The sequence below is a fragment of the Cicer arietinum genome, chromosome 1 (assembly GCF_000331145.2).
Source record: "Cicer arietinum cultivar CDC Frontier isolate Library 1 chromosome 1, Cicar.CDCFrontier_v2.0, whole genome shotgun sequence".
Classification (NCBI taxonomy): domain Eukaryota; kingdom Viridiplantae; phylum Streptophyta; class Magnoliopsida; order Fabales; family Fabaceae; genus Cicer; species Cicer arietinum.
Window position 1 is genome coordinate 770,356 of NC_021160.2, and position 27,880 is coordinate 798,235.

Here is a 27,880-nt window from a genome sequence, read left to right on the forward strand (position 1 = left end):
CTTTCCCTAGTTCTATGTGTATTAAATAAATGAAACTCTCTGAAACTGTTTACATCATTGTTCAGGCCTGAGTTACAAAGTTCACTGGATGCATATGCAGTTTCAGTTCATGAGTATAGAATCCCTTCTAAAGCTCTTCTGGGATTGCATTCATATTGCCCTGTACATTTCGATGCTTCCCACGCTGTTGTTGTAGATACAACTGTTCATATCAGTCTAGTAAAACCCAATTATCATAAACCGCAATTGAAGGTACCAAGGTTTGTCAGAATGAATGTTTATATGGTTCAAAACAAAATAGATTCCATACTTAGTATCCATTGCCTTGCAACATATCTGTCTCATTAACCATTGTTACAAACTACATTGTTTTAATAATGTTAATTTAATTATACCAGTGATTCTTCGGCTTGTGAAGGAACTTATGGCGAAGACTTTGTTGGGTCAAACAAGGTATGCACCGTTGCAGTAATTCTTTTATAACTTTGTAGTGATGCTTCTTGTTTCGTTGAGGTGTTCAAGTTGGTGATGTAAGACTGTAATCTACGTTATTGGTTTAGTTTCCTTAGTGAATTTTATCTAGATATATGCATTTTCTTGAAAATCAGGTTATGCTCATCAAAGCATTGAGGACAGCCCATGATATCCTACTTGAAGACCTGAGAAAAATAAGCAAAGGAATTAACAAAGCTATTGATTTGACGGGAACAACTTTTGAACCAGATGTTACCAAATCATTACATTATACTTCACCAGCACATGCGAAAAGTATTACTGGGGAAGCATCTCTTCAACTGTCCGACACGACACAAATCAGTGATGAGGTCCTTGATTCTGTCAACAAGAATGGCTCATTATCTGTTCTCCCTTCTTGATGTTTTAGACTTATTGCTTATTTAATACTTGCTTCTGTACATAAAGCTGCTTATAATATCAATCATCTTACCGTGGAATCGTTTCAACCTTTTTCTTAGGATTTGTTAAACTCTTTGCAATCTAGTGGGAACCAGATCTTATATCTTTGGAATTCATTTCTGAAATTTCACAGGTAATATTTAGAACAGACTGTTATGTTACTTAAGAGAAAAGAAACATTAAGTTTAATATCTTTGTGCATAATATTTATCATTCCTTCAAGTCAATAGCATGCTTTTTTTTTTTTTTTTTCATTCAACTTTATCACTTCACCCAGGGAGAATAAAACAAAGATACTGGAAATTCTACGCAACTCATGGGCTAACGATCGAAGAACTGAATGGTCAATATGGATGGTGTACTCAAAAGTTGAGATACCCCACCAGTACATGAGTAAGGGTGTTGAGAGGACATCATTGAACCGTGGCATACATGGACGATCATCAAGTACATGGAAACTAACTGATGATGTAATTATCTAATATAAACTATACAACATTTGTAAACTTCATAAACGCCCTTTGAGTTTGATACTAATCATTATATTGTCTTCTTATGAACCTTCCTGACGAATTCTCAATTATGTTCCCGTTATTTTGTTTTTCAGCCTGTTCAAACTGCCATAGTGCGAGCTGAACTTCACAGACAAGGTATAGCACAAATGAGGGTAAGTCCTAGTTTATTTATGGAATGTTTATATTTAAAATCTTTCCTTTTCTTGCTGATTAGAATTTCTTACATGTGAATTCCATGCAGATCAACAATCGTTCACTTCAAGACATGTTTATATTTAAAGACCCTTTGCGGATTCCTATTATCATTGTCGAGCGCTTGGAAAATATGTACCATTCTGCCTGTATAAAGTCATACTTTTATCCTTCCAAGGAAGAATCAGAACATGTCCTTGAAAATGGATATACAGCCATAAACAAGTTATCTGGGATAGGTCCACATCCAAATGAGCACGTTTTGAGAGTAGTTGTTTTTGTTCATGGTTTTCAGGCATGCTTCAAATTCTTGGCCTGATTTATTTGGAATTTACTTGTTTCATGTTTGTACTTGTGGCTACTGGATCATTTGACTAAGTAAACTCTATCACTCAAATGTTAACAGGGACATCATTTAGATTTACGGCTTGTTCGTAACCAGTGGCTTTTAATAGACCCCAAAATACAAGTTCTCATGTCAAAGACAAACGAAGATAAAACATCAGAAGATTTCAGAGAAATGGGATTACGGCTTGCGCAGGAAGTTATCTCTTTCCTGAAAAGAAAGATAGATAAAGCTTCAAAAATCGGAAACTTAAAAGATATCAAGCTTAGCTTTGTTGGTCATTCAATTGGGAATCTCATTATCAGAACTGCTTTAGCAGGTATTTAGGCTGTTTTGAAATAATGAAGAATAATAATTACTAAAATTATAGGAAGTAATGTGGCTTTTTCTTTGATTTCAGAAAGCATAATGGAGCCATATCTAAGATATTTGTATACATATGTTTCTATATCTGGTCCACACTTGGGTTATATGTACAGTTCAAACTCTATATTCAATTCAGGATTGTGGCTTTTGAAGAAGATAAAGGGCACACAATGCATACATCAACTAACTTTCACTGATGATCATGATCTTGAGAACACCTTCATATTCAAGCTTTCAAGGGTAATAAAAATAATGCATATTTTTTTGGGTTTGAAATGTAGGTAGGTAGCTATGTAGCACCGATACTTCAAATTAAAGGCGTCTTTCAGTGTATGCGATTACATTCAATTGTTTTCATTTTCTCAAATTACTATTGACGTTGACGTGTGTCAGTGTCTTGTTTGTCCTGTGTTTGTGTTTGTGCTTCACTGGTTGGTAAAAGTGTCTACAAAAGGGTTTGTCAAATTTGAAGATTACTGTTCAATATTGTCGTGTTAGTGCCGATCTTATCAGGAGGGGCCACGACATCCCTATATATATATATATTTTTTTTTATATATATAATAACTATATATTATCAATATTTATATATATAATAATGATAGATTATCACAATAATAGTGATAAATGAAAAGTATAGTGATAAATTATTAAAATATCCTCAAACCTTTGTGATTTTGAGAAACTTACCTCTCATTTCGCCTCTCCCCTCTCCACCTATGTACCTCTTTTATCTTAAATCTTTGTTCAATTTGTTACCCTTCTCTTAGAATTTATACTAATAAAATTAATACAACAAACTCTCTATATATAGATAAACTACTTAATATCGAAGGATAAACTAATTAATCTCGAACGGACAAACTCTAACACCCTAGCTAGCAACTCAACTACTAACTATTAGCAAACTGTTACATATTAACCATTAATATATGATGTAGTATGATACTATTTTTTAATTGTGAGTTATTTTAATTAATATGTGTATTTTTTTAGGAGTGACACAATTTTTAAACATAAGAAATTTTCAACAAAGATGAAAATCGTAAAATGGATATATTTTATTTGATTGAATTGTGTAAAGTTCTAAAAACTTGTGTGAATTGTGTGACTTGTGAAATTGTAAAACTTGTGATAATTGAAATTCTAACTTTTTCAAGTTGTCTACTATGTATAAATTGTGTGAAACTCTAAAAAAAGTTATATGACTTTTAAGAATTTCAATTATAATATTTTAGATAATACTTGTCGCTCTACGGCTCCTTACGATATTTTGTGCAAGATCCGCCACTAGTCAGTGTAAATGAATAAGAAACAAATGCATGTAACTATCAGTGCTATTTTTATCGGTCTTTGGTTGCCGAATTAAAGTGCTGTTTATCTTGTACTGCAGAAGAAGACACTGGCAAACTTTAGGAATGTGATTCTTTTATCCTCACCTCAGGTAACTTCCTTTACATGCTTTTTCTAGTTTCGAGTGCTGCCATCTTGCCTCATCCCTCTAAGGTGCCTTCCAGACTTTAATATCTTGACTTGTTCTACTCAATCAATAGGGATTAAAAATGAAGCCAGTCTAAGCTTACAAATGAAATGATTGAGTGCATTGATTTCAGTACTCTAATTAAACAAATTTTGAAAAGTTATATTTTCTAAATTTTGCTGGATCTCAGTACCCTAATGCAGGTTTGCTTTCTTATTACTTGGACTAAAAGCAAAAAAAAAAAAATATATATATGCAAATTACAGAGACTAGAAGCATATTTAAATCTATATTTTATAAACATGTAGCTTTTTTTTCCTTTTACTTCTAATGTTCCATCATAATAGTAGCTTCTTATTGTGTGTTAGGATGGTTATGTTCCATATCATTCAGCCAGAATAGAACTGTGTCCAGCTGCTTCTTTGGATTTTTCTAAACAAGGGAAAGTCTTCCTGGAGATGTTAAATAATTGCTTGGACCAAATACAAATGCACTCCGAACACCGCGTGGTCATGCGCTGTGATATAAACTTTGAAATTTCTTCCTACGGCAGGAGCTTTAACACACTCATTGGACGCACCGCTCATATTGAATTCCTCGAGTGTGACATTTTTGTCAAGTTCATAATGTGGTCTTTCCCTGAGCTGTTCAGGTATTAAACACAAGGAAATTCAGATGTAATTCGTGTGAATTTTTTAAATGTTTTATTTCAAAAATTTGCATTTGTATGTGTACAAAGATCAGAAGCACGGGCGTAGGATGCAAAGATCACAAGTGTTTGTTATTTTGTAGTTGTTGTTAGTTAAGTAGGCTTAGGAAATTTGGTAAAATGCTGTATAGTGTGTCACATGATATTCAAAAACCCTTTTGCCAAAATTCAATCTATTTTGCTTGTCAGACACTTTCCACTTTGATTTTGCCTTAGTGTACTTTACTTACCTTCATTGTCATGCCTACTCTTTTGATCGAAATTTTTACCTCATGGTATTTTTCAGCTCAACTTCCAAATCAATATAATTTGTTTCACCAAAAGTGTTATTTGATTTTCTTGTTCTGGCTGACATTTGTAAGCTCCACTCCACCAAATAGGGCTTAAAATTAGTCGAGCTGAGTCAAACTTATAGTTCAACTCGATTCGATAAGAATTGGTTCATTTCAAAATTCGACTCTAGTTCAATACGAATATTCTTTTAGCCCAAATTCAAACTCCAAATACTCTTTTAGCTCAAATTCAAACTTGCAAACATCTTATATCTAGTAATTGTTTCACTAGGAAAAAGTTTGAGTTGATATCTAATGTCATTGAGGACTATATATCATGTTATGTCTAATAATTATTTAGCTTATTTTGTCATGATAACTGTGTACACGTAATGAAACTTAACAGAACTAGTTGAAAACAATGGAAAAACTAATGTCATTAACAATTTAAAGGCTGCAAGATGTATTTGTCAAAATTTTATTATTCATACTCGCGTCAAAATTGTATCGGCTATTGGCATCCCTATTGATTTCTGTGAAATTCTCATTGTTAGAAAAATTATATATTATCAAACTAACTCCTTCTTCTCGTAATACAATAAAATAGATTAAAATAAAAGAATATACGTGATTTAAAATTTAAATTACATGTATTCAAACTCATTTTAAAGTACTAATATTTGATTAAAAAAAAATCATCTTCCAAAATATGTTTCTCTAATGATTGTTTTTCTAACCATCCAATTTTTGAAGAAAATAGTGTTTTTAATTCCGAGTTCAATGGAATGATGAGTAAAATTAGAATTATAATAAAATATATCCAACTTGAATTATCGGTTAATATATCTCCTTAAATAATACTCTTTTAAAAAGTTATTTACTTTAAAAAATATCTAGACCATAATATAAAAAGAATTTCAAAAGCAATTATTAATTTTTCCCAGACCTTTTTCTCTAAAAGTTTGCTCTTAGCATTAACAACATAATTCTTTTCTAAACTTTAATTTAGTATTGAAACTAAAATTTAAATAAATTCAGTTAAAATGAATATTATAAAATTAAAACAAATTAATTAAATTAGACTGAACATCGTACATTAAATTACATATATAACGAAGCGCAAATGAAAAGTGCTCAGGTAGGCATATCTTTCTGCTATTATAAAACAAATTAAAGTCGATTTGAGGTATTCACAGATATGGATTAACCCACAAACTCAGCCACTCAAAATATACCCAACTCATTCAAATTTAAGATCAATTCAAATCAAGTTTAAACTCAAGTGTGTTTGATTTAAATAATGAATTTGTTATTTTGAACCTATAAACTCAACTTCAATGTGGTATAAATTATTATTATTATTTTTTCAACTATTGACATATTGTTATAATTTAATTGTTGAACCACTTATGCAACATATTTTTTCTTATTGTTTTTTACTATAGTTATTAATTGAGTTGTTTTATATATTTTGTTGTATTTGTGAAATAGACAGTATGCTAGAATTTTATGATTTTTGAGATATTCCCGTATTAAGATGAAGGGGTAGAATTTTATGGTTCAGTTAGAATTTGTGTAAAAATTACATGATGTAAACTTAATTTAAATCAAATACAATTGAGTATTTAACAAAACCTACTTAACAGAACCCGTGTACTCCCCTAGATTGAGTATACTATATTGTTTGTGGTCCTTCTTTATGATACCTCACTTTTGGCTTTATTATTAATATTTTTTATGCAAAGACTTTATTTCTATTCAGTATCATTTTTTTGAGTCAATTATATTCAGTATCATGTGAAAAGCATTATATGATTTAGATTTATTTTCCATTTAGTGACTAATAATTGTTTGACTTTATACGGACAATATCTAATTTCCCCACCCACCTCATCGTTGTTGTATTTTCGGCTACAATAAAGCTGGTTATTCATTTTCATTATCATGCCAAGTTGAACCCCACACATTATGTTATCTTCTTTCATAGTTTGTTTAATTTTCAGATTTACTAGGGAAACAAATCATTTGTTCATGAATCTAAAATATTTCAGTTTAACAGTACTTTTAGTCCCATTAGTCCCTAATGAGAACCTAGAATTAAAATCAAGTACTAATTTACTTTTTAGGGCATAAAAAACAGATAAAATTGTTGGTTGAGACCAAAAACACAGTATTTTCATCATCTTAGAGACAAAAACATATTTAACAATATGATAGTTTTTTATATTTTTGATATAACCTATGATAGTTTGTTGGTCCAAGGATAAGATGGCATTGTTACGATTGAATATACCGAGAAAGAAACACAGCAACATTGTAAGTTAAAAATGCTTTAAACCCTATTACATCAGGGATAAACTAGGGTTACAATTTAGTCATACATCATCTGAGCAATAACAATTGCCTAATCCAATTACACTATTAATAATAAGATAAAAACAAAGAGAAACATACCACAACAACAGGTTTTGATTAGTTCACCTTAAAAATCTCTCTTCTTCATGATTAACCTATTCACAAGCCAACTTGGTGTCAAAGCTGCTCAAGCATATTGCAAAAGCTTGGAATGCAGATAAAGGATATCGATAATCCATGGTGAACATATCTTTCCCAACTTTGCCAAATTGCAGAATAATCTTATCGTGTTCCGGTGGAGCTGGTTGAGATGGTGTTGGCGCGCCAGCCGGTGGTTGAGTTGCAGCAATCAGCTGAAAGTTTTTAACAGATGCAACTGTTACTCGTCCCCGGAAATTAAGACACCAGCATTGTAACTGTTCATGCCATCTAGGAGGTTTGTTTTTCAGAACCAAAGGTCTCGTCTTGCCATCATCGTCGTCATTAATAATGGAACCCCCGATTTCAGAAAACCGTGAACTGCTGAACTCGACGGAATGGTCTAGAGATTTTGAAAATGAGATGCTCCGGAATGAGTCCTCTAGGGAACGGGGAAGAAGCTCTGGCTGTCCCGGAACGGAGCCGCCTGCATCAAGTGCTGAAGCTGGTATTGAATGCATAATGCAGTGCATTTTTCTTGGTCCTCGAGTCCCGAGAACGTTTAATTCATATGTTACCTGAGCTATGTTGTAACTCCCAGATGGGACCTTAGGCGATACCTTTTTGGAATAAAATCTGCGGCTTGTCTTCCCAGTCCCCGGAGGGCATATATGGGCTGAACTGTAGGGAGGCTGTGTATCATATATAATGAATCTTGTTCCAAGAAAGTTTGATCTGGTGTATCAAAATAATAATATAAAATATCATAAGTTAGAAGACAAAGATATAAAATAGAACATAAAAAACTTGATAAATAGGCTTCAAGATATGAACATAAGAAAGAAAGAAAAAAGATATATCTGCATCACATAAGTGGAAAGTTAATGATGGAATAAGAAGCTATACACCTTTGGTCATAACAGTTGCAACTTATTTTTTAATAATTATAATTATGTGCATTTAAACATATTAAGGTAAAAAAGTTTACTTAATACACCAACTGAAATTCATTGCAACTTTGCAAGATCAGCATTCTGCTGTTCTACTTCTGGGAGTTAGAATGCATTTAGATGGTTCGAATCTAAAACCATAGTTGTTTTAACAGCATATTTTTAAAGAGAAAAACAATCGATAAGCACAATGTCATTAAACCAACAATTAAAAATACTTGCAGCAGTAAACTTACCTCAGCTTTCCAATGTAAGTATTGCTTGACCTAGAGATATTGTCAGCATCCATGGAAATAACATACTCGGTGTACGTTGTTCTCCGTGTCCTCTTAGCAGAAAGGAGAAACTTTCCATTCTCAACTAACAAAGCTGCAATAGTCATAGTAAATAAAAATGAAACAGGAACAAAAATAAAATGAGTTCAACATGCACTATTTGAATATAATAGTAATCAATGCACCAATAGCAAATCAGGAAAAACGATGAGTATAAAATAATGAAACTTATAAACTTTATTGATTAGAAGAAAATTATATATTAGATGACAATAGAATAGGATATGTCCATAGCATTAAAATTACAGAAGGAATGTTGCTAAAAGAATTTATATAAAACGACAAAATAGACCTTTAACCCTTGCCCCCGACTTAATGGCTATCAGACAAAGAATATCCAAGACTCCTAGTATCAATCACAAAGGGAAATTATTAAACACGGAAATAAACCGATATGGAACTATCCGATTTTCATGCTCAGAGCAATGGGTAATTGCTGATTCAAAGAAAGAAACAGGAAAATGTGAACAGAAACTTGACATATGAAGACCATTTCCAAAACTACCCTCTAATACTAGCAATTGATTTGCGCAAATTACTCTATAGCAAGTGTCATCCCATTTAGATCTCAAATAAAACATCCATGCATACATCTACACACATGCAGCTGCAATCAACGTATGCACAAATATTCATATAGCCAGAAACTTGAAAAACCCAAATTGTTCGAATTTTGAAACATTACATTAGAACAAATCAACATGATCACACCAGAAGCATCTGAACAAAAAACCAGTTAAACCCAAGGGGTAACTACGTGTAAGAAAAGAGCGTTTACCAGGGCTCAGACAAAGGAATAGGTGGTATGTTAAGTTAGATTTATCTCTTTTGATAAAGCATTGAATGATTCCATCACGCGGCCCTGGCTGAAAAGTGGAAGGAATAAAAAATCAGCATGTTGCTACAATATCAACCATTATTGTTATCTTTTACATAAATATACATTGTTATTTGTTAATAAAAAAAAAAGTGAGATAGTCTACGGGATAAAAATAATGCGGCAAACCTGCTTCAAAGACACAGGGAATGTAAGTTTGCCACAGAACTCGGGGCTCTTAACAATGTCCTTGCACATATTCCTCCAAGACTGGCAAACAGCAGCACATGCAACTACATGCTTCCGTGAAGGCCATGTATTCTCACTCTCCTCTAGCCGTCTAATTACATCGAATAGTAATTCTGGGGGTAAACTCGCCCAGCAACTATTTTGAATGACTAGAGGCTGATCATGCAAATCCTGCACCGAACCATGGGATTTCCCTCTAAGATGGCCGGTAAGTTTGACATCAAAACTACGCCTAGATAAGCTCCCGAAACTATCACGAACATCACGAACTATGCTACGGAATGACATTCTGCAGGAGGATCCCAACAATAATTATATATAGCTCTTCATAGAACTTCTGAAGCACTACATCCAACCACTGTGAGCATATGGCTGCCATCAAAGAAGAGTTTCAGCTCAACATTCACATCACCATTTAACATTATTGTTTGAATTTAGCAATTATTATTTGTTATCCCACCAAAATACTATCAAACGAGGCGAAGACTACAGAATGAATAAGAAAACATCCGATATATCAATTTTTATAGACAAAATGCAAGAATAGTTCAAAATAGCAATATCTGCTCTTTTTTTGTGAAATGGTGAAGATTACTGAAGTAAAAATGGCAACACTTTGCTTCGACTGGGAAAAAAAATATAATTTTGTAACTCTGTAAATGTTAATTGGATTTTATATGGTAATGGAAAGCCTTACTAGGCAAATAAATTACTACAACAACAAAAATGGCAAAGTAATCACATACTTACCAGCTAGTTTTGCAGATATAACTCTCAGAAGTAAGAGTTACTTAGCTACTTTAAGCTTGAATTTACAAGTCAAAAGTGAGTTTTAAATATTTAATGTGTGTCTTTTAATTAAGTTTTAGAATATTTAGTTTTAAAAAGGGAAAACAATCACTTGTAATTATTTATTTAACTATCATTCTTAACACAAAGAAGTACCAAAATGTACGAGATGCAGGAAGAGAAACTAACTTTTAAAACTTGAGTTAATCTCAGTTGACCAAAACTCAAAAGCTAGATCACAAGCCTTCTTTAATCTGCAAAGCATGACCAAATAAGTCATCAAATCTTGAAATATCAAATCCAACAATCTCATTCAAGATTTCATCTTACAAACACTAGAACCAAATTAGCTCCATTACTATGCTAACCATTTTCATTCCACAAACCTAAAAGAGATAATTTAAAACCTCAAAAAAAAAAAAAAAAAACTTTTTTCCAAGTAATTTCAACAGAAATCCAGTTGACCAAAGTCTCTAGATTTGAAGAAAAGCTTCAAAGATAGTTTCAGTGAATAATGGAAAAGAAAAAAGAGAACACTTTGGATTTGGAAGAAAAAACATACCAAGTAATGAGAATAGATAGATCTAGAGTAGAATCAGAATGAGAACACTTGTATTCAATGAAACTGAAATGAGAAATAGTTGCAAAAAGATAAAAACTTTAGGTCACAAAATGCTAACATCTTCAGTTCCTCAAACCTCTCTCTCTCTCTCTCTCTCTCTCTCTCTCTCTCTCTCTCTCTTCTCTCTCTCTCTCTCTCTCTTGTATCCGGACTCCAAAACTTGGTTAAATCTAGTTGATGATACTAAAAGAAAAAAGTATGAAAGAAATTCAATTACTATTATATTATTGTATAGTAGGAGTATTTTCAAAATTTAATTAATGTAATTCATTCTGACGTATAGAAGGTTAGTGATAATAGTAATAATATAATAATGATAATAATACCGTAGCTAGTTTTTCTCGATCTCTTTCGTCTTTATATCCGGACTCCAAAACTTGGTTAAATCTAGTTGATGATACTAAAAGAAAAAAGTATGAAAGAAATTCAATTACTATTATATTATTGTATAGTAGGAGTATTTTCAAAATTTAATTAATGTAATTCATTCTGACGTATAGAAGGTTAGTGATAATAGTAATAATATAATAATGATAATAATACCGTAGCTAGTTTTTCTCGATCTCTTTCGTCTTTATCTTCGTGATAGATCAGAAATTATGTTAAACTATGTTTTTATTTGAAATCATTATTTCTACTTCATTTTATCCTATTTTTATTTAAATTAAATATTTTATATTAATTTATTTTTCTGTTTTTTTTTATTTTGTTGACTAAATATGAAGTTATTTGACTTATTCCGATGTAATATTTATTTTAATAAATTAATTTCAAGTCATTCTATCAATAACTTCAATATTATTAATATTCAGATATTAAAACAAGTATAGTTTAACTATTATAATTTTATTAAATTTGTGAATATTTTTTTATTTTATATTAACAACATCAATTATGTGAGTTTATTGGTAGATTGTTTTTGTGGTTGTTAACGAATTTATATTAGGTCTTTTTGAATTTTATAGATAAATAAATATTATTTTGAAGTAAAAATAAAACTAGAAAAGTAATAATGATAATAATAAATGTGTTTAAACAACGTACCCACTCAGCTGTTGTCCACCACCAAATCGTGTCGAAAAGGTTGCGGCGATTTACAAGGAATGTAATGTCATGGACTTTCCTTATCTTATCTATATCGTTAAGTTATCATCTTTTTTATTTATTTATTTTCAGACATACTTCCAAAAACATCTAATATTTTGCCTGCCTCTTTTCTTCAGGAATTTATATTACTATCTCTCTGTCACTTTAATTCGGGTTATTTTACTTTCTATAGTGAATATACTTTTACCAACTAACTTTCCTTTTTTATATTTTTTTCCTAAGCTTCTATTTATATTTTGCTACTTTGGAATGAGGTGTTAGACGTAATGAATTAATGATGAATTAAGTCTAACAACACGAATTCATCATATTTAAACCGGACGGCTAAATTTCAATTGAAAATTAATGAAATTGTCAAATGGTTGGTTTGTTGAATCAAAATAAATTAGTTAATCTATGGCAACAAAGTCTAGATGAATTTGGAGATAGTTATTTAGCCTTATTGAATTTGTGGTAAAGGTGATTAAGAGCTCAAGAGTTTACCAAATTAAAATGTCTTCCAACTACTTTCTAAATATTTTAGATTAAATTTGTTGTGGTTACGTGAAGACAAAACAAAAATAGAATCTATATTAACTCGTAAATGTGAGTTTCAGATTCAATTAAATTGATTAGATAAATTATTTGCTGATTAAATAAGAATGTACATTAAAGTCGTTTCCTTAAAAATGTGGTCAAGAGTTTGATAATCAAAGTTAATGTAGGTTTCCTTTTTAGTAAGATATATAAATATCTATTGTAAATAATTAATTCAACATATACAATCAATTGAAATGAATTTTACTCATCTTTGTCATTTTTCTTGTATAGATTATATCATTAATTAATGTAACTTTAAATTTTTGCTACTAGACACTCTTTGAAGTAATTTTAAATTCTACAGAGTTGGTTGACTATCACCAAACGTTTCTCGACGAAAAATATCTCAAAATTGAAGAAAATCGATTACAATTCATCAGTTTGAAGTGCTATTTTAAATTTTTATTTTTTATTTTAACTTCAAATTATATTGTTTAGTCAAATGAAAGTTGAATATGAAATTTTAAAATATCATAAGACAAATTTTATTATTTGTTATCATTTACAACATATATAATGTCACTTGTATAAAAGATATAAAATATCATTTACTTGTATTCGTTGAAAATTTATGATATTGTCAAGTGTTTTGGTTTGTTGAATTGAAACAAATTAGTTAAATTATCTTAATAAAAAAATAATTGATAAATACTAGACTTAAGTAAAAACATTTGACTATTAAATGAATCACAATCATCTAAAGCAAAATTGACTAACAAACTATGCAAAATTAATTGTTAACGACGGTTAATCGTAATTATCAAATTTAGATGAGTTTAGAGATGGTTATTTGGTCATATTGAATTTGTGATAATATTGAATAAGAGTTTCAATCACCATAGCGTCAAATTGAGCAAATTAAGATGTCATATAAGTATATAACCATTTTCCTAAATATTTGAAATAAAATTAATAACTTACAAAAAGACAAAATGAAAACAAAGATAGAGTCACTCCCAAACTCACTTGATTGTAATCGTACGATGTAATTATTCACTTGGTACGTTGACAATGGTTTGGAGTTGAAAGGTTTTAAAGCCTCCTTTTTGGATATCTTTCTTTCCATTCACTTGTGTTTTTTTATTTGTTGAACTTTCATATTATTGAATATACTATATGTATTGGCTATACTATACTATCCTAGTTGGAGTTATAGAGTCAAAGTTTGACTTTGACAATCTCTTATCATTATAGAAGCTTCACACCAAAACATATGTTGCTCCTAGTCCTGAAGACCTTACATTTTGTTTTTGTTTTTGTTTAATTGTAGTTGTTTTTCTTTTTCCTTTTAATTAAATAACAAAAAGGAGTCAGCCATATATATCCTCCAATCATTTGTTTATTAAGTCTCATATGGGGACCCCGTTTTTCATGCACTCATTATGAGTTCAACATATCTCTGATCTACATCCCAACTACTTTGTTGTTTTTGGTCAAAATGTTACTGCAGTACTTCAAGAAACTAATAATGACCATGTATGATTTGCTTCATGCTTTCCTTGAGATGATCAAATTTAAGGTGTTCATGAGTTGGTTTTTTACTAAATTATATTTTTGAAACCACTAATTTTAGTTGGATCCTATTGTCTTTTAAATTTGTGATTTTTACATTAAACTCAAAATAAATTTATCTGATCAATAGCGAATAGGATTAAATTGAATTACTACGGGTGGAATTAATATTAAATTTATAGGATGACCAATATATTTTAGGGATTTATCAAATCAAATAAGTCTTTAATTATAAGCATCATTTGAATAAAAAAATTGTCGCTAAGTATAAGTACCATTTTCAAATTAGTAGATATATTTATTTATTTTTTAAAATATATCTCTTATTAATACTACTAATTTATCTTAAAATATAAAAAATAAATTTTAAAGTGTTCAACATATTAAGAACACCAACATATAAATATTTATAATAAAGAACAGAGATAATATATATATGAGTAACTCATATGTTTTGATACTTTAATTTTTTTTTTATAATATTGATCGATTACATTCGTATATAATTAAGAATATAATTAACACTAATCATATCTATCTTACAATTCATTAAAATAGTGATTTGCAATTAGTGATTTATATATATAATACTCATCTATTTCAATTAACTGTATGAATAATAACATATTAACATTGTATCTTTAGATGTTTTTTTTTATTCTCTTTATTTTTTAACTCTCTATTATATTTTATATTAAAATTTATTTATCAAGTCTTACATTTTTTTATCTATAAAAGATCTCATATCGACTCTACGACTACATAAAAGATGATTTTCTTTTTCAATAATAAGAGGTCGCATGATGCATCATCGAGATACGACCATCTATAATATTTTAATTTTTTATTTTAACAAAGGAATAATTATTAATTTGATTAAAAAAAATTAAGAAACAAAATTATATTAATAAAATCAAACAAAATACATTTAATAGAAAAAAATACATCAAAGTTAATACGATTGAGTAGATGTATCAAAATAAATAATGTGGTATATTATCTTGACAACTTCGTCATTAACAACTTAATTTTATTTTAACAACTCTTTTGTTTTTCTTTCGGATCTAATAAATAAACAAATAAAAAATTATATTAATAAAATAAAATAAAATACATTCATTTAAAAAAAAATACATCAAACTTAATGATGTTCTCGTAAATGTCATTTAGTCTAACTAAATGTCCTACTCACATTAAATTAATAAATGTCATCTTCACAATAAATTAATGATGTCGAGGAAACTTTCTACCAAATTGTGAAGAGGAAATTTAACCGAATATTTAAGTGAACATCATTAATTTAAATTTGATGTATTTTATTTGTTTAAATTGATATTTTCTCTCTATTTAATTTAATGTATTTTGTTTGATTTTATTAATATTATTTATTTTTATATTATTTTTTATTTATTAAATTCAAATAAAAAATGGAAAATAATTATTAATAAAATATAATTAAGTTGTTAATTTATCTGTAAAAATAAAGAAAATTATTAAAATAATATATAAGTTATTTGTTTTGATTCTAGTCAACCACCTTAATTTTGATATATTTTTTTTATTATATGTATTTTATTTGATTTTATTAATATAATTTGATTTATTTTTAATATTTTCAAAATTTATTAAATTAATAATTATTTTTTTATTAAAATTAAAAAATTAAAAAGTGATATCTAGCGGTTGGCATAAAAAAAATCTAATCGTATAGAGAAGATGCAAGCTCCTAAGAATTAAAATTTAAATGTAAAATATGATAAACACTTAAAAAATTAAAGGCCATTAAAAAAAAAAACGTGTCATGATGTTGTAAAAAGAATGGAAGCTTTTCATACAAATAAATGAGAACTCAACTACATACCAATGAGTTGACAGTTGACATGAAATTAAAATTGTAGTATCGATCACGGAGCAATTAGTGGGTTATAAATAAAATATATTTTTCATTAAAAAAGTTAATTAATTTTAAATACTAGAACGTTTAAAAATCATGAAATTTTATCTTAATATACAATTTAAAATTCAATAAAACATTTAAATTAATTATATTAACAACAAATCTTCAAATAAAATTTAATAACTAAATTATAATTATATATTAAAAATAAATAAATAAATAAAAATGTCTATGTATATCATGTTAATAGTTAAATTCATAAATGTATATCATATTAATAGTTAAATTCATAAATTCAAAAGTACATTTAAAAAAAAATAGTAGAAGTCAGTGAATGGTGTTTACTAGCCTAAGTATAAGCAAGCAAGTAAAGAGAATTGTAAAATAATTCCACCAAGATTATCCTTAATTCTCTAATATGCAAATGTACACAACACAACCTAAAACTTTATAGCATAAGAACAGTTTTTAATTTTTGCAAATGTATTATGATATCAGAATGGTAAATAATTGTCTTATAGGCAATTTTTTTAATTTCAATTACTATCTAGGTATCAGTTTTCTTTCACATCACAAAACATCTACCCTCACGATTCATGAACAAAATTGATCTCAAAACGCTTTCCCCTCATCCAAATTTATTTAGAAGGTAATAATACAACAAGAAACAAACTTTAAAAGTATTGAGAAGGTAATTAATATTTATTTCACTAATTAAAAACTATAACTAAGAGGCACCAGGGCAGGAATTTGTGAAGCTATTAAGGAAGACTTGCTAGCTTACTCAATCCATTTCCTCCTCCACAACGGAATCTATAAAATTAAATTCAAGAAATAAGAAAGCATAATAATAAATACAGCAAAAAAAGAATACGAATGTCTGAGCCCAGGTTCGAACTGGGGACCTCTAGTGTGTGAGACTAGCGTGATAACCAACTACACCACCCAGACCTCGATGTTCATAATCATTCAAGATATAAATTAAATAAAGTGTAGAAGAAAATTAGTTACCTGGACCGCATCTAATCTGGCACTTGCCTTCACAGCGTTGCATAAGTCTTGCTGCATATATATTAATTAATCATACATTAGCTCATCAATTGCTTTTAAAATTAAAACAAATGATTAATTTTGTATGTTATAAAAGAAAAATTAGAAGAAATATAAAAAAAGTATAAATGAAGTGACAAACTGTCTCTTTGAACGCAGGCAGTGGTGCAAGCATCAAGACAATCAGCAGAAGAGGGATCAACGCTCTCCATTTGAGAAAATATCAAAAATAAAATCATCACAGCACCCACCGTCTTCTTCATCATCTTCACACCCTTTACTTTCCTTCTTCTTCTATCCTTTTTCTCGAGTTTCTAGATATTTATTTATTAATTCTTCTTCTAACAAATGACCATAATCATCTGACGAAATTACGAAAATGCCAAAGTCATAAATGCATAATTATCCAAAAAATGGCTACCCCTGTGCGCCATTAACTATTTACGTATATTGCCATTCATCTTTAGCCGCCTGTATTGAATAGCCCATTTTACCTATTTTGGGCTCAATACTGATCGCCAATATTCATTTTCTTCATTATTTTATAAATTTGTAATAGAATTTTTTATCATTTTTCAACTATTAATTAATTTGATTTCCAAATTCCAAAATCTCGTTGTCTTAAATATCTACTTTAACTAACACAAAATAAAATGGGCTTGTAAAATGATTATGTCTCTCACATAAAATTATCTTTATGAAAATATTAACTAATTTTTTTGGACATTTATTAAGAATTTAAATGTAAAAGGTAATAATTGTGTAATTTAAATTATAAACAATGATATTTTTCTCTCAAAATCTATTTTTTTTTTATTGTTAGACACTTGTTAGTATGATTCAAATAATTTTTTTTATTTAACTTTTATAAAAAATTATTGACAAAGTATATTAAGCAGTCGTTTATGTTACACATAAATAACAAATTAGTTTTTTATTTTTATTTTTTGAAATAAATTTACCTTTTATCTTTTATATAATGTCAAGTTCGACATTTATGTTTATAAATATTTACGTCAGTAATCTTAATTTTAAATCTGCATAATTAAAATCCAAAAGTTATCTTAATTTTTTCAAAAAACTCATATAATTCTTAGGTTGTTTTGATTGCAATAATTATAAAAATATAAACCCTCAATCAAATTTTAGAAAAATAATCAAACAAGAGAAAATTCAAGTAAGATAAATTTTAAGATTTTTAAAATTAAATACAAAGTTATCTCGATCTATGTTATGAAATAACGTAAAAATTTATTGTGTTTTTTTATATATATTTGATAACAAAATTTATATTTCTATTTCAAAAATTTATAAATATAATTAAAATGAGGTTAGAACTAAAAACATTATAACATTATAATTTTTTTAAACTAAAAAGATCAACTTGATTAAAAAAAGTTAAAAGACCAATTTCATATTTTTATATAACTTAAAAGAATACTCAATTTATTCTGCCAAAATTGTATATAGAATGCAAATATCTTTCTTCTCTACAAATCCTTCAATTGAAAATAGACAACTATACTCAATGAATAATCAAAGTTAGCCATTAAAAAGTCTAAGTTCAGGCTTATAAAAAAAATTGTACACAAGTCTCCTATATTATTTGCTATAAGCTCATTTTAGGTTTGACATGAAATTTACAAAAGTTTGATATAATTTGATACTGTATTTTACGCCATCGTAAACTAAAATACGGTAAAAAGCGCGTAACTGTGAGATTGGTATAGAGGTGGTTTGGGCTCCCTACAATTTGGATAACTTGATAGCCCTAATGGGTCAAGCCCAATCTAAAGTTGGTTTATGCGAATAGGGCCCATTTTGAGAGGAAGAAACGAATCCGACATTTTTGCAGTGGGAGTTGTTTAAGTGCTAGAGAAGCACATTGTTGCTTTTAGCTGTGATGGATCACTAGTTTTGCTACACCAGCTTGGCCTCAATTGTTTTGTAACTCACTACGTGTACATGCTATTATTATAAAGCCTTTACTTTACTAATTACTAGTATCAACGAACAAAATTAAAACTAAATTGTAAATACTAAATACAGGGCATGCTCTGCAATACTAGTAATTAGAAGAATATTTGTGTATCTATCGATCCCCAATACTTTTAATTTCCTCACTTTTTGACAAATTATCATCACAATCTTTATCAACGTCGGTAGTGGACATAACAACAACTTGTACATCTTCGGATTCTTGAGCAATTTTGGATGTCATCAATTGAGCAATCTTTTTCATCTCTTTACTCTTTCTCTTGAGCAATTTTGGATGTCATCAATTGAGCAATCTTTTTCATCTCTTTTCTCTTTCCCCAAAGAACCATGTACAATCCACACACAATCAACACTGCTCCAATCATACTATACATTACAAAACAAATCATCATCAAAATATTATTAGTTAATTAATATATTATATTAGTAATGTGAATATATATACATATATACCTTCCTAAATATAATTTTTCATCCAACATGAGAGAAGCAACAAGAGTGACAAACAAGAGCATTAGGGGGTTGAATACAGACGCAAATAGTGGGCCCCTCATCTTGATGCACCATGAAGTCACAATCACCACTAATCCAGAGGCAACGATTCCCTACAACAATATTAAAATAAAACATCACTTCAATTGAATTCCTTTTATTAAATAAAAAATAAAAGAGCATATAATATAATATATATACCGTACCGAGTAAGCGACAGCAAGTAGCCTGATATTCCAAGCCAACTTCCATTGACTGAAATCTCTTTCAACAGAAACACCAAAAGCAGTGGCTTGTATTGCTCCCATTGTAGACATTAATGCTGTGCTTGAGTAATGGCTTGGGTATTCTTTGCTCATCTTAGCCTGTTTCCAAACATCTTTATATATTAAACAACTAATTCTTCATATTATACATATTAATCATTCAAATTATCCAAACCTGAATTATTAGCCATAAAGCAAAAGAGAAGCAGCTTGCAACAGCACACACAACACCAAACCATTTACTACCACAATCTGAATCTACTGCTGCTGCCACGTGTCTATTTTTGTCTTCATGTGGATGCAATAGGTTTATATGAAAAGGCCAAATATCAATTTCTACCCCTTTCAGAAATATCAACATCATTGCCCCACCTATTCCAATTACAGTTCCTAACACCTTTGCTTTTCCAGCTGCTGCCCTCAAATTTAATCTTTCAAATCTGTATATATGCACAAATATTCATTTCATCTAAATATCAAACTTAATTTTTATATTATTTAATTAAATTCGGCGATGATCATTATTCATTACCCGCATGAGATGGCCATGATAAAGGTGATGGCAGGAATGAGGTTGTAGATAGCAGAAGCAAACGTTGCTGATGTTAAAGCTAAGGCTTCATAGAAAAGGTTTTGAAATAAACTTCCCCTGCAATATTAATTACATAATAACCATTACCATATTAATTACTACATGTTTATTCACATCAGAATTTAGATAATATATATATACATACCCAAATAAGCCGCATAGAAATGCCATGAAAAGTACCCTCCAAGTAAGCTTTGGCCTCTTGTTCCTTCATATATAGAACAAAAAAAGAAATTATAAGTGGAATTAATTAAAAGAAGGAGGTGCAAGTAGTAATAAATATGTATATGAACCTTTCAGTAATGAGAGCAAGAGGAATAGTGAAAACAGAACCAAAAGCAAGACGATAAGCAGTAGCAACTTTAACAGTCATTCCATCGTTGATGGCAAGCTTGTAAAGCACATTAACAGCAGCATAGGCAATTTGGACTAACACCATAAGCATCACTGGTTTCAATCCATGCACTCTATTCCATATCCCTTTCATCTTCTCTATAATATTGGAAGAAAGAGATAAGTGTGAATTAAGGTGCATGTACTATCATATATTTGTAGGGGGTATTTATACTTGCTTGCTATGGAATATATTTGAAGATTCAGATTCCAAAAAGAATTATGGGATAATGTATAAAGTATAAAGTATATGTTCATCAAATATTTTTATTTATGTACATGCACCTTTTTAATATATTGAAGAGCACTCATGTGTTTTCTTTTTATTGTTAAAAAATATGTAGTAAATGTCACTTTTGATTATTAGATTAATCTTATTATTAGTAACATAGTCCAAATAATTAATTTAAAGTTTAATTGTAGTTTTATTCATCTTATTTTTATTTATTCACAAAATTGATTTCTCTATTTTAAAAATCGACAGTTTTGATCACTCTTTCTGATTTTTTAATTAAAAAATATGACATGAGAAACTTTAAATAATGTGACATATCACATGATAATATGATAATATAAAGTGATTAACATCCATGAAATTGGAATAAAACAATGTAAAAATTTTGCTTTCAACTTTGAATTTTTTTCCATATTTTTATATAGTTAGTGACATATAAATAATAAATGCATCTATATTGTTCTATATCATAAAATTATATGTCAAATTATTTAAAATATGTTAAATCGTTATTTTTTAATTAAAAAATCTAAAAAAGTAACTAAAATTATAGATTTATAAAATAAGAAAACCAATTCTGTAAATTGATAATAATAAAAAAATTAAAATTGTAATTAAACTTTAAGTTAATCTTTACGTAAATACTGGGAAATTAGTTAGAAGCATGCACCAACGTACAAACACGTGCAAATGATGTTGGTCAATCAGGACGTCTTGCCAATTAGGTCTTAAGCTTTTGCCTTTGCTTTGTTTGTGCTTTATTAATGCTGACAGACATTGAACAAATGAAGAAAATAGTTGACAAATTAGGGGAATGTGAACTACTTGTTTTCTGATTAAAAAAAAAACAGTTTTTTTAAAAATAAGTTACAAATATATTATTAAATTGAATTACAAATTAATTGCTTTCTTTAAAGATATTTCGTAAAACTGTTTAAAATTGTGTAATTTGAATATAAACTATGATATCTTTCAGATAAAACAATCCAATTACAAATTATATTCATGTTTGACTGCAATATAAAAAAACATTCTAAAATTATATCATCAATGTGACTATTTCAGTTACTTAGAAGTATGGATCTAAGATAATATACGTCAATCAAAAGAGAAAAAAGAGAAAAAACTCAAAAGTGCGTTGAGTTTAAGTGTACTTTCTAGTCCTTAAAAGTATTAAACCACATAATTCAAACTCAAGGGAATGACACACACATACATGGTAGTTGATTTGAATGCGTTAATTTCTTTTATTTTAAAAATTAAAAAGCCTTAGACACACCACAAAAGTTAAACCTCCAACTTGTAAATATTAACATTGTGCGAAGTCTCTTCAATATAAAACTTCAACGGATTTTTCCAATTCCCACCCTGTGCAGGACTCAGAAACATCGTATACAATTTGTCTTGTCTTAGCATGTTGTGCTTATATTTTTTTTAATTCTCCAACAACTAGACATATAAATGTTTGTCGTTCTTAATTTTGTCAAACCCTTGTGTTATAATTTAGCTACTATCTAGCACTTGGTATGTATTTTTTACGTGGAGAAAAACAAACATAAAAAGAATTAAAAGAACACAATTAAAATACAAGAATATGATGTATAAATTTTAAAAATGGATAAAAAAATTACGATAGTTGTTAAATAATAACTAAAAAATAATACTATGTAGAATTTTTTACAATATATAATGTTCTCTTAAACATTTTATAGCTTCTTAAATATGTCGACATTCTTCAAAGTAAATATATATATATTTCATAATATTCTAGCAATATATATATATATATATATAAAATAAACTTTAAATCTTTTTTTAATTTGAATTTTGCAACGAATAACTATATCTCATACATATAATATTGACATTTGTTATTTTTTTGCAAATCTAAAGAATGTGAAACCATTTCATCATGTGTTATTTTAACTAATATTTTTATGACCTTTTAGAAATTTAAATGTGTATGTATTTTTTTTTTGTTAAAGAATAAGTGAATTGGATCTTAGAGATTCACCAATCACCAAACAATTATTTCGTATATTATTGACTAGTTGTTTGCAGTTGTTTATGTTTCATAAAATTATTTTAAGTATTTATTGGACACTAATTGTATTTTAAGTTAATTACATTGTTAATCAGTAAAGTTATAGTTTAAACATAGAAAAATAGCAAGTTCCACATTATTGGAGTTTATAGCACTTTTAGCTAGTTACATAACTCACACGATTACACGAATCAAAACACCTTTATTAAAGTGTTAATGTCCAGTCCTTTCTATTTAGTGCCACCATGTGAACTTTATTTGGTACACAAGAACGACACTTTGATTGATTGAAGAATAAAATATGTTTTTTTATCTTATATTATATATTATATGACTTATTAAAAATGTAACATACACTACATTTAAATCGGACACAACATGTGATACATTTAATTCTGCATATTAAAAATGCATAGCCTTTAATTATAGTAGTAGAGCAAGCCACTTCACCAAATCTTCATTGTTTCTCTCAAAGACAAAGTTAACAAAATTCAAGGAAGAAAGCCGAGAAAAGGGAAAGACCAAATCCCTTATCCTATGAACGAAAAATCCAATATACTTTAGTATTGAGATTCAAGTATATATAGTAAACATCAATTGCATTAATTAATATTGATTTTGCATTTAAAAAGTCTAACATAATGATTTGTACACAACTTGTATGATACTATCGATCAGATTATGATTTGGTGTTTGGTAAATATGATCATGATTTACTAATGAATTTGATTTTGTAAATTACTTCCTCTCAACTCAAATATAATAAATAATAAACATATGCACACCAAATCCAATGAAGAATATAATGTTATATTTATCTATAAAAAAAAAAAAGAAATAATGTTATAGTTAATTTCATTTCTTTTATGTAATCAAAACAATGATATAATCGCCAAACTACCTTACTTTTAAATATTTAATTTTCTATGAGATTTTGTTTTCCGATAATTAATCAAAGTGTACTATTGAAACAATTGTGCTATTGGGTTTTATTATTAGGGCCATGGAAGGGAGCATATGTCTCAATTCCACTATTTTTCTTCAACCCAATGTCGAGAGTTGGAGAGACATAGGAGTCAGCTAGGGGTGGGCTGAGGAAAAGGAGCGACACACCACTTTTTGCCACTTCTTCAATTATAAAGAATTAATTTAATATAACATTGATGATTATTTTATTTGTTATAAAATATTTAAAATATATAAAAAAATTCAGTAATAATTTTAATTTAATAAAATATTAATTCTTTTATTTTAATATTTGGAATTTTTGAAATGATACTAAAAAAAGAAAAAAGGAAAATATTTAATCAAGGTATAAATTAAATTTTTATAAAATAACTTCACTTAAATAATCAATAATTGCAGTATTTATATATATATATATATATATATATATATTATTTTGACAAAAAGAAAATAATATTCATTCATTTAAATCGAAAAATTATATAAGATACAACACAAATTCGCTAAAAACAAAAATGGTGAATATGCAGACATATTTACAATATTCAAGTTAATAACATAAAATTACACAATGCCTAAAAATAATTATGACAAAAATCAAAGTGATCGGAATGATAATTTCATCAGATATGCAACGTTGGCGACCTATTCATTTATTGAATCAATAATTGATTGAAATTGATATGTCAATTTAAATCAAACGAACACCGCAACAAGACAGAAAATCAAACAAACACCACACAAAGATGAGAAATCAATCAACGTCGATCTGACAAAATCATGAAAAAAGCACACATACAAAATTCAATTTGAATAGAAACCACTGAAAAAAATTAACACATAGAGGATTTTTAATCAAAATATAACTTAAAACCACTACCTTTTGATAAACGAAGAAAAAGAAAAATTTAGAGAATTCGGAATTAATTCCCTAAAGACATTAGTGTCTACTAGGTTGAATAACAAAGTAATTGGAGTATTATTTTGTTGCCTCTTAAGTGTGTTTTTTTATACACCCCACAAATACTTTCATAATTTGTTTTTAATAATTCTACTTTAGAAATATAAAAGCACAACAAAATTAAAATTTTAATAATACATAACAAATTTATTTATTTTAGTCACCATTTTTTGTTTTGATTTTATGTAATGGTCCGATACTCTAAAGATAGGATTAGTTTCCTTTTATTTTTTATTTTTTTTATTTCGGTAGTATCTTAACAACAATATAATACTTTATAATTTTAAAAAAATAAATAAAGTTTAGTGATTGACAATCATAGAGAAGTGAAAAAATTTATATTCACATATTGATGTTCTTGCAAGTATCAATTCATTTGGTGTATTTATAAGATTACTTTATTGTTTTTTTCTTCAATTTTTTGATATATTGTTTTCTTTTATAGAAGTATATTTTTATTTGAACTATCAAATTAAGCTTTCTATATATTTTTGTTGATTATGAAACATGGTTTTTAAAATAAATTCCGGTTGTTATTATCATAATGATCTGAAGAGATATTGCGCACAATAATGAATATTCTTGCATGTGGTTTTTATGATTGTAGGAACTCTGTATTTGTCTGAGCTAAGGCACATCGAATGCTGGAATACTTATCTTCAATTGGGGGCCAAATATTCTAATTTCATCATAATGGTATAGTATACACTATTGTGGCATGTGGCATCTTGACAAACTCACCTTTAAAGTAGCACAATGTATGTTCTCTATTGTGCCAAGTCATGTCATCATTTTTATACACTTAGACTGAATTTGAAATACAAATACAAGTACCTCAAAAGTTAGGGATCATGACATTATATGTCAAGACTTATAGGAGATGCTCAAATAAGTATAGTATATATTCAGGGTTTTTAAAATCGGAATGGTCATTGAATTGGTCACTCGTAGGTTAGTCACTCGTTCAACTACACAAATGCTGATTCGGTGTATATTAAGAAGGTTAAAAATATTTGTTATATATATATATATATATAAAAGAATTTAATTCATATATACTAAGAGGCTGAGTTTAGATATGAGAGTAGGAGAGACCACTATCACCCTAAAATTTTATTTTTCTATAAAATAGATATATCTACGATAATATTTATCTATGATATATGATATATAAAATCAATGTCTCGTTAATAATATTAAATTTTGAAGTTGCTTAGTGGTTATAGATATTTTTATAAACTTTATGTCTCTGGTTTAACTATCCATGTTAATTATTTTTATTATAATTATAGTAGTTTGTTTGACAAAATTGTAAATACTTGAATTCAAACCAGATATTTTTAATACATCTTAAAATTAGAATTATCACTACACCAAAATTAAGCATAATAAATTAATTAAAACTATTTTATATATAATCTATTTTATGTTAGTGTCCCAATAAAATTTGTCTAGATCTGCCACTGTATATATTGTTAGTATAAAAAAGAAATTATACCGTTAATCAATTACAATTGTTAAATTATCAAAATAATTGTGCTATACTGAATATTTTATTTTGTAAGTCTTGAAAAAATAAGTTATAACAATTTATTTTCTAAAAGTTTAATGTTAATATTACCTTCATCCTAAAGTATAAATCTTTATTGTAAACTTTACTCTTATTAATAAAAGTTGGTAGTATAGCCAATGAGCTTATTGTGTATAAAAAAAATTAAAATAATTTGTATGTATTAATATATTTCATAGCAACTTTTCATATATTAAAATAAATTAATAATATTAATTAAAGTTATATTTAGAAAAATAATAAATACGTAATTAAAAATAAACTTATATTTAAAGACACGTTTTGTTGTCTGGTGGCTTTTTATAATTAGAGACGGGCAAAATTAATGTTACGCCTGCGTAAGTATTTATATATATTATAATAATAATAATAATAATATTAATAATAATTAAATAAAACAAAACCCTTGCCACCTCCTTCATTTTTCCCATTTCCTCTCTCTCTCTTCCTCTCGGACAGCAACCCCCCTCCTTCATTTTTTTTGTTTTCTTTCCTTCTTTTCTTCCCTCCTCCTTCTTCTCACTCTATTACTCAACCCTCAATCCTTAAAGGAGGTTTAACATCCCCACAAGCTTAAATTTCTCAAACTCCTACAAATTCTTTTGGTTGAGATTTTTGGGTTAGGGTTTGTGTTCTAAGGGAGGACAAGGGTACCCATCTCTTGAAAGTGGTTTATTGAGACTCATTGAGGTAAATGCACAACTCTAATCCTAGTATGAATTCATAGAAAAATGTAGTTTTGAGTAAAAATCTTATTTCGTGTTTAGAGTATATTTAAATGATGTTGATAGTTTCCTAGAGGTAGTTAAACTTTAGAATAAATTTCTCTAAAGCCTTGGAAATATTTTTGATACTCAGATTTGTCAACTGAGACCTTGCCGGCTACTCTGAGAGTTGTTGGAGAGCAAACTTAGACGATTCTCCATAACTGTGAGTTGACGACGATCATCGTCATATATTTTTATAATGCTATTATTATTATTTTGTTGTTTTCTATATTAAAGTATTTATTGAAAAATTTGGGAAACACAACCTTTGAATTTTATCTCGATTTCGTCAATTATTTAATTTAACGGTCATTGTTATATAATATGTTATTAATTTGATTTACGTATGATTTAAAGTATTTAAATCTTGAATTTGTTATGCGATTGAATATGTTTTTCAC

At 28.2% G+C, this 27,880-nt stretch overlaps 3 protein-coding genes, 1 long non-coding RNA gene and 1 other non-coding gene across 10 annotated transcripts in view; 2 read left to right on the plus strand and 3 right to left on the minus strand.

Annotated features, from left to right (window-relative positions):
* The window catches only part of LOC101498432 (uncharacterized), a 6,723-nt gene extending 2,008 nt beyond the window's left edge, over nucleotides 1-4,715 (plus strand). Inside the window, exons 5-16 of one of the 2 annotated variants that reach the window (XR_001143519.3) lie at nucleotides 66-260; nucleotides 399-453; nucleotides 609-824; nucleotides 975-1,048; nucleotides 1,193-1,385; nucleotides 1,523-1,582; nucleotides 1,672-1,917; nucleotides 2,029-2,287; nucleotides 2,369-2,574; nucleotides 3,728-3,778; nucleotides 3,888-4,017; nucleotides 4,183-4,322. Coding sequence is in view for 1 of the 2 variants with exons in the window: in XM_004485468.4 (XP_004485525.1) it covers nucleotides 66-260; nucleotides 399-453; nucleotides 609-824; nucleotides 975-1,048; nucleotides 1,193-1,385; nucleotides 1,523-1,582; nucleotides 1,672-1,917; nucleotides 2,029-2,287; nucleotides 2,369-2,574; nucleotides 3,728-3,778; nucleotides 4,183-4,473 (1,846 nt within the window). In the remaining variant the exon portion in view is untranslated. Of the gene's footprint in view, nucleotides 1-65; nucleotides 261-398; nucleotides 454-608; nucleotides 825-974; nucleotides 1,049-1,192; nucleotides 1,386-1,522; nucleotides 1,583-1,671; nucleotides 1,918-2,028; nucleotides 2,288-2,368; nucleotides 2,575-3,727; nucleotides 3,779-3,887; nucleotides 4,018-4,182 lie in introns of both variants that reach the window. The other variant, XM_004485468.4, reaches the window with a different exon arrangement.
* A 2,370-nt stretch (nucleotides 4,716-7,085) lies between these two features.
* Nucleotides 7,086-11,232, minus strand: LOC101498768 (tubby-like F-box protein 8). Of its 3 annotated transcripts, none has more exons than XM_004485469.4 (6): nucleotides 10,991-11,232; nucleotides 10,618-10,682; nucleotides 9,580-10,011; nucleotides 9,352-9,439; nucleotides 8,475-8,607; nucleotides 7,086-8,023 (listed from the first exon to the last, which is right to left on the minus strand). In XM_004485469.4, the coding sequence occupies exons 3-6, from the start codon at nucleotides 9,925-9,927 to the stop codon at nucleotides 7,306-7,308; spliced, it is 1,287 nt and encodes a 428-aa protein (XP_004485526.1). In that variant the 5' UTR covers nucleotides 9,928-10,011; nucleotides 10,618-10,682; nucleotides 10,991-11,232; the 3' UTR covers nucleotides 7,086-7,305. The 3 variants fall into 3 exon arrangements, with proteins under 3 accessions (XP_004485526.1, XP_073226222.1, XP_073226223.1); XM_073370121.1 differs by having other exon boundaries at nucleotides 9,580-9,928; nucleotides 10,991-11,141; XM_073370122.1 differs by lacking the exon at nucleotides 10,618-10,682 and having other exon boundaries at nucleotides 10,991-11,186.
* Nucleotides 11,233-17,022: 5,790 nt separating this feature from the next.
* On the minus strand, nucleotides 17,023-17,096 carry TRNAV-CAC (transfer RNA valine (anticodon CAC)). The gene has a single exon. It is a non-coding gene; the product is annotated as a tRNA-Val (tRNA).
* A 1,632-nt stretch (nucleotides 17,097-18,728) lies between these two features.
* LOC101501842 (uncharacterized) overlaps nucleotides 18,729-27,880 on the minus strand; it is a 22,329-nt gene continuing 13,177 nt past the window's right edge. For 2 of the 3 annotated variants that reach the window (XM_073370490.1, XM_073370375.1), the window contains 8 exons: nucleotides 20,837-21,035; nucleotides 20,689-20,751; nucleotides 20,484-20,600; nucleotides 20,127-20,391; nucleotides 19,892-20,050; nucleotides 19,647-19,798; nucleotides 19,503-19,559; nucleotides 18,729-19,444 (listed from right to left, as the gene is read on the minus strand). In XM_073370490.1, the coding sequence (XP_073226591.1) occupies nucleotides 19,288-19,444; nucleotides 19,503-19,559; nucleotides 19,647-19,798; nucleotides 19,892-20,050; nucleotides 20,127-20,391; nucleotides 20,484-20,600; nucleotides 20,689-20,751; nucleotides 20,837-21,035 (1,169 nt within the window). In that variant the 3' untranslated portion in view covers nucleotides 18,729-19,287. The remainder of the gene's footprint in view (nucleotides 19,445-19,502; nucleotides 19,560-19,646; nucleotides 19,799-19,891; nucleotides 20,051-20,126; nucleotides 20,392-20,483; nucleotides 20,601-20,688; nucleotides 20,752-20,836; nucleotides 21,036-27,880) is intronic. The other variant, XM_073370597.1, reaches the window with a different exon arrangement.
* Nucleotides 27,045-27,880, plus strand: part of LOC140921091 (uncharacterized) — an 8,352-nt gene continuing 7,516 nt past the window's right edge. The window contains exons 1-2 of the long non-coding RNA XR_012161248.1: nucleotides 27,045-27,402; nucleotides 27,571-27,642. This is a non-coding gene — a long non-coding RNA (uncharacterized lncRNA). The remainder of the gene's footprint in view (nucleotides 27,403-27,570; nucleotides 27,643-27,880) is intronic.